The sequence below is a fragment of the Solanum stenotomum genome, unplaced genomic scaffold (assembly GCF_019186545.1).
Source record: "Solanum stenotomum isolate F172 unplaced genomic scaffold, ASM1918654v1 scaffold21668, whole genome shotgun sequence".
NCBI lineage: Eukaryota > Viridiplantae > Streptophyta > Magnoliopsida > Solanales > Solanaceae > Solanum > Solanum stenotomum.
The window spans coordinates 61,945-68,981 of NW_026026639.1; the positions used below are offsets into that span (position 1 = coordinate 61,945).

Sequence of the window (7,037 nt, forward strand, 5' to 3'; positions counted from 1 at the left end):
GAAATGAGCCCAACTCAACCAAGAAAAACTCGAGAAGAACCATAAACAGAGAAAAACAGATCAAACAGGCGATAAAGCCATTTTGAAAATGAAATACATATAATAGCTTCGGAAAGACTACGATGAATAGAAAACTTAGGTTCAAACTATATAGGATTCAGCTCCTAACTAACAACAAATATTTTATCATTCAACACTTATCGGAATCGGAAAGAAGAAGGGAAAAAGGCCAAAAGTTATTTACCTTGTTGTGGGCAGCGAAAAGGGACAGAACGAGCTTAACGATGAAGCATTCACCACCACAAGTGAGATCTCGACGAACTTCGACGAAGCTCCGATGAGACGAAAAGAAATTCCCAAAAATCTAGACCTAACTTTCGTGGGTTTTTTTTTTTTTTTTGATATTATATCAATATTATATTCATCAATCTAAAATTACAACTTCCAAAAATTCCTCCTAAGACTTACCTATCCCCCTTTTAGTTGCGACCCAAAGAGATGAATATATAGATGGAAATTTGGGGGAAACGGTTGTANAATTAATTATTTTAAATCGTTTGAAATTGAAGAAGCTCGATAATTAATATATATTTTGGAGGTCCAAAATTGGGTGTCAACAATATATATGTCACAAATGGAAAAGTCTCAATCAAGGAAGCAACATATATCATTTATAAATGACTTAAAAAGTATTAAAAATTACAATAATTACCAATTTAAAATATTAAAAAGCTATATAATAAAATAGGTTGACTCTCAGAATTTTATCAAGCTCACATATATTGGGACAGAAAAAATAACACATATCATTTTAAAATTACCAAAAAAGTATTATAAATAATAATAATTAACAACTTAAAATATCTAAAAGACATTTTAAATGGGTTAATTTTGTAATTTTATCCATATCACATAAATTAGAACAAAGTAACCAGTAATGTACGTTATTTGAAAGATACATAAAAATATTATAAATCACAATAATTAATAACTTAAAACTTTTTTAAAAAAAATATGAAAATTTGGATGACTCTCCAAATTTCATTTGTGTCACATAAATTGAGACAACAAAAATAACATATATTGGGTCCATTTTAATTTATTTGTCTTATTTTTTTTTATTTTTTTTTATTTTTAAAAATTGCGTAAAAATACTATAAATCATGATAATTGACAACATAAAATATATTTTGAAAAAAATACAAAAAATTCCACTGATTCTTGAAGTGAATCTATCGTAAAAATACTATAAATCATGATAATTGACAACATAAAATATTTCAAAAATGTTGTATGTGGGTAGTCTTATTATGCCTTAAATAGCGTCAAAGAAAGTACATGTTTGTGATGAAAAAAACTTATTCCTTTATCCACTCAAACAATCGCTTCAAAAACTCGATTATTAGCCCCAAAACATACCATTTATATTATTGGGTCCGTGCATAGCACGGGCAACATTATCTAGTCTTTATTGAAGTCTTAGTTTAAAGATTTATTTGAGAGATAATCATGTCTTTAATACATACTTCAGACGCCAAAGTCATTCCTGCCCCTCTAGGAAAAGTTAACTTATGAATCGTAACTGACGCTACTGGTTCTAACTTCTATCCGATATAAATCTATTATAATCTGCTTAGGCAGATCAAACAAAATCTTAAAAAATTGCCAAACAAGTAATAAATGAAAGAGTAAGTTGCAATAATTGTGATTGAACCAATTCTCAATCTAGGCTTTTTATATTAAACTCGACGAAATTTCAAAATTAAATTAATTTAAACATGAATCCAATAACATCCTTCCCGTTACTCGAATTCTAAACTACCTAAGCATGGTATTAGAGTCCAAAGAGTGGTAATAATTATTGCTTAGCATGTAAAAGATCAAATGAAGGGCAACCTTTTAAGTTTTAACTAAAATGAAATATTTCCTTACCGAGCTAGTGTGTTTAAGAAATTTGTCTTAGCATCCATAGGACAACAACAAGGTCGTTTTAACCACTAGGCCATTAAAGTCATCATTTGGTCCCCATATTTTTGGGGCTCCATTTTTAAAAAAAAGTACTTATACATATTATTAAAAAACATTATATGTACTTTTAAATTTAAAAAAAAATGTTATTAGTTTTTCCACTTTTCTAACGGAATGGAACATTTTTTTGGGAATAATTTCCTTGTGTGGAAATTGTGCTTCCTTATATATCTCTAAGAATTTGACCCTATACTATTATTTACCTTATATTCATCTTATTTATTATTTTTATTCTCAATGTTGAACTTTCTCCTACAAAATCTTTGATTTACAGTTGTTTACAAGTTACAAAAGAATAAAATTTGCTTTTGAATGTCTTCTTCAAAACCTCAAGAAGTGCAAACAAACAATCATTATATTGAGGGAACGCAACACTATTTCGATATTGTTATATCAACTTATCAAATTCATGCCAAGTTTTGTTATTCTAACTTTTTTTTTTTTTTAAATTTCATGCCAAGTTTTGTTATTCTAACTTCTTGTTTTGAACAGTTTGAAGCATATGAAAATATTTTGGTTTCTTATTTAGTGGTAAAAAGGTGAGATCACTAGATGAGAATTTTAAAAAAACATTGTCTTAACATTGAACTTTGTTTAACACATAATAGTTATTTTGATATTGATGGTTTAGATTTATTTTTTGAAATAAAAGTGTTAAAAGAAATAATACAAGTAGAAGATGATGATCTAATGGAAATACTCAATCAAATAAAAAGACTTGATTCTTTTCCTAATGCATTCAGTTGAAAGAAGTTTTTCGAAACTAAAATTACAATAAAATCGTATCTAAATCAATAATATATCAAGAGAGAATGAATGGATTAGCTATATTACCAATTGAAAAGGAATTACTAAAACAAATTGATTATAAAACAATAATCAATGATTTCGCATCTAAAAAGCTAGAAAAAATAGATTTTAGATAAAAAGTATATATATATGATGATTTTTCGTATATATACTAGGAGTCTCGAGTCCTAAGAGAATTTGAAATTGCCCAAGGCTTTGTTGTAAGTATTCATAGACCAGCATCCCCTCTTGCCCTTCAATCAACAATCCAAGATTCATCATATGACAATGAGTCAACCTTCTTTTGTTTTTACAACTATTTATGAAGTCTTTTGATTGTACTCTAAAGGAGCTTTCATGAACTATCAGTTGTTTAAAGTATCACTTTTGCGAGTTTCCTACCTGAACTATCAGATGTTTGTGTTTCATAGCTAAACTATCACCAACTACGTAACTAAACACACCTCAAAATTAATGAGTCAGCTGCCATGTGGACGAAATTTTACGGGCAAATTAAGTTATCATGAGCGTTTTGGCTATTGTATTCGAACACTTGGTCAGTTAGCTTCGAGGTGTGTTTTTAAACTAGTACAACAATAGCAACAACACCCTTTGTCCCAAACATTGTTGGGTGGGCTATATTTGTTTCACATAAACATTACATCAACTATAGTCAATCAGAACAAATGTATAGTTCAACGGGATTATCAGCAGAATTTTCTAACAAAGCCATTGAATCAGACGAAAATGTCATAGAACTTCCCATGATTTGATGAACAATCGGTTGAGATTGAAGAGGCTGAGGAGGTACTTCTAGCACTTCAACTTCACCTTCAAGCATTTCTAATACTCTACTCATCGAAGGGCGTTCTATCGGATTTGTTTGTATGCACCATAACGCAACTAAAGCCAGCTTTCTAACCATCTTCTTTTCATCATCATTTGCATCTTCATCCACCACAATCTCCTTCCCCTTGTTGAACTTATCGTAAATATAATAAGGAAAATATTGGCTGGAATTCTCTTCATTTGCAACTTCATGTCTTTTCAAGTCCAGCATTTCCATTAGCAGCATTCCAAAGCTGTAAACATCAGCTTTGTAAGAGATTGTTCCAATGCTTCTGCTGATCAACTCTGGAGCTACATAACCAATCGTTCCTCGAGCAGCTGTGAGAGTCACTATGCTATTATCTGTTGGATATAATTTCGCAAGCCCAAAGTCAGAAATCTTTGGAATGAAATTCTCATCCAAAAGAATGTTGTGTGGTTTGATGTCAAAATGCAAAATTCGTACATCACAGCCTCGATGCAAATACCCAATTCCTCGGACCACTCCAAGAATAATGTCATACTTCCTCTGCCAACTTAACAGAGGATTTCCTTCTTGACTGGTGCTAATATACTTGTCAAGTGATCCGTTGGGCATGAAGTCGTATACAAGAGCACGCTTTGTTCCCTCAACACAATACCCCACGAGTCCAACCACATTGACATGATGAATCCTTCCAATGGTAGCTACTTCATTCATAAAATCTTGCCCACCAGCTTTAGGCTTGTTCAACATCTTCACTGCTACATCCCTTCCACTTTGAAGCTTTCCTTTGTATACACTGCCATAACCTCCCTCACCTAATTTCTCTTTGAATCCTCTTGTCATTCTCTTTATGTGGGAGTAATTATATCTGATTGGCATGAAATTATTTTGTGTTTGTAAAAAGCCTTCAATCGTATCATACATCGACAAATGCCTCCTTTTGAATTTGATCACCAGAAATACAATTACAAACGGAAGGCCTATCACAAATTTTGTTCCAAAATACGCTGCAAGTTTGAGAATTCTTAAAGTCAACTTCCTGTTGTGCCAATATATCATAGAGATGTCTTTTTCTTATGCGGACCGTTCTATTCTTCTCAGAAATTATGAGTTTTGTTAAGTTTTACACTTTCTGTCTCATTTGATTGAAAAATATTATGTCAAAATTTATAATTAATCGATTAAATTTTTTCAACTCATGGAACTTGTAAAAACCATATACCAATAATTAATATTTTGAAAGCTCACATATTTGTGAAGGAAAATATGTAAAATAATAATAATTAAACTTTAATTGTACAAAGAAGAAAGTCAGTGTTATTGGATAGGGCTATCAATATGGGCTGATTCACTCATTCGGGCTAATCTATACATGCTTTGAAATCGATTAGCCCAACCCATAAGTATGTGGACGACCGACTGTGCTAAGCTAGCCCACTTGTTTAAAAGTGTGTTTTTTATATTTAAATCAAATTATAATTTTTAAAAATTATTAGAAATATCGACAAGACAATATTACACGGGGTTTTGTTACTACTTGTTAATCAAATCCACAAATAAAATTATCTGTATAATATTTATCAAGTTTGATTTCAAGTAAAAGTATAAATAGCTAAATAGAAATATTAGCCTAATTATTTTCTAATGAACATAATAAAACACAAAAAATATGACAATATTCTATAGGCTACATGTAGTGATTCCCTAGAAATTTTAGGAAAATTTTATTTTATGTAGTACATATTTTATAAACTAATTCATATTTAAATTTTAATATTTAAAACTTTAAATAGATTTTGAGTTTGGACTCTTGTTACTTTTTATACTCTATTTTATTTTTATTTGGCCCATGGACCGGCCCTACCTATATTTCTCAATCCCCACAAATCAGCAGGCTTATTTAGGCCGCCGGGCTAAAAAAAAAAAATTCTTAAATGGGCTCCAAAAATCTTAACCCAACCCTATTAAATCACGTATTAAGTCAGGCCGACCCAACTCTACTGTGATCAAGGTAATACTAATCTTTTTTTCAGTTTTGAAGATAAGTCTTTTCATAAATATTGCTATTAACTAAGTACTTTCTAACACTACTATATATATATTCTGAAGTATCAAGGATTCCAAGAAATTAATTTTCACAAATTCAGATTGCTATTAATAACTTTACTAAGAATAATATATTTCGAGTTGTTCTATTTTAGAATTTTTGTGTTGTGCTCACTTGTGATAGATTATTTTCACGAAATGGAATGTTAAGTTGTGTCCATCCAAATAACATACAGCTTGCTAAAGGGATATACAGAAGCTTACCCATGAGATACAGAAGCAGTGACAGAATGGTCCCTGGGTAGATTCAAGTGCAAAAAATTTAGAATGAGCAATGAATGGAGAACATAAAGTATATGTGAAGAAAAGTAACAATTACAACACATAAAGAAATTAAATTATGGTGAGTGAATCCATTGTTTTCCTAATTTCATACGTATCTGAGGATGGAAAACATTTTTTAATCAAAGAGCAGTACATATATAATTGAAGACTTACATATCATTCGTCTATAATGCAGGTGGTGCTTAAATACGTAATACTCAAGTAGCGACAGACTGATCCCTGATTAGATTAAAGTGCAAAAAATTAGAATGAGAGGTCAATGGGGATTTAAAAAATTAAAAGTATATGTAGAGAAAAGGTTGAGTCCTCACAGAAAATCTGTTCAATATCATCCCCTACAAAATCATGTAGAAATAAAATTGTAGTGAGTGAATCCATTGTTTTCCTAATTTCTTAGGATGGAAAAGAATGTTAATTAAGAAGCAGAGCATATATAATTGAAGACCTTACTTATGTTTTCTGGAGAACTCCATAGATAATAACGAAGCTCAAATCCGTAGAGGATTGCTTGATGAAAATCAGAAAGGGAAATGTTGTTCTCTGCATCTTTAATATTAGGCCATGAGGTCAGGCCTATAAATTGTACTCTGCATCCATCATTGACTTCTGATGCATTCGTTTCCCCAATCTTTAAATATGTGTATCTGCTTAATTTGCAGCCACTAATTTCCACAAATGCGGAATTATTAACAGCAAATGGACAGTTGAGCATGAAGATGGGATCCAAAAATGTTTTAGAATAATCATAAGTATAATAAGATGAGCCAATGATACTATAGTACTGGTGGATGTTAAACTGAGGTCTGAAAGAGCATAGATCATCTTGTGTTTGTAAAGTTGGATCTACCAGGCGAATTGTCTTGTTATCATAATTGATGCCTTGAACGTGCAACTTCTCGGAGAATAACCACATAACTGTTTGGTTACCTTCACAAGCTAATTCATATCCTGGAAAATGGCAATCTTTTGGATCAGTGTTTAAGCGAAAAGGGTCTCTTATGTTACGGATATGGCC

At 31.1% G+C, this 7,037-nt stretch overlaps 1 protein-coding gene across 2 annotated transcripts in view; it reads right to left on the reverse strand.

Annotated features, from left to right (window-relative positions):
• Nucleotides 1–3,366: 3,366 nt before the first annotated feature.
• The window catches only part of LOC125851031 (rust resistance kinase Lr10-like), a 5,838-nt gene continuing 2,167 nt past the window's right edge, over nt 3,367–7,037 (reverse strand). The window contains exons 1-2 of one of the 2 annotated variants that reach the window (XM_049530825.1): nt 5,942–5,968; nt 3,367–4,638 (exon numbers count right to left, since the gene is read on the reverse strand). In XM_049530825.1, the coding sequence (XP_049386782.1) occupies nt 3,491–4,638; nt 5,942–5,945 (1,152 nt within the window). In that variant the 5' untranslated portion in view covers nt 5,946–5,968 and the 3' untranslated portion in view covers nt 3,367–3,490. Of the gene's footprint in view, nt 4,639–5,941; nt 5,969–7,037 lie in introns of those variants that run through there. The other variant, XM_049530824.1, reaches the window with a different exon arrangement.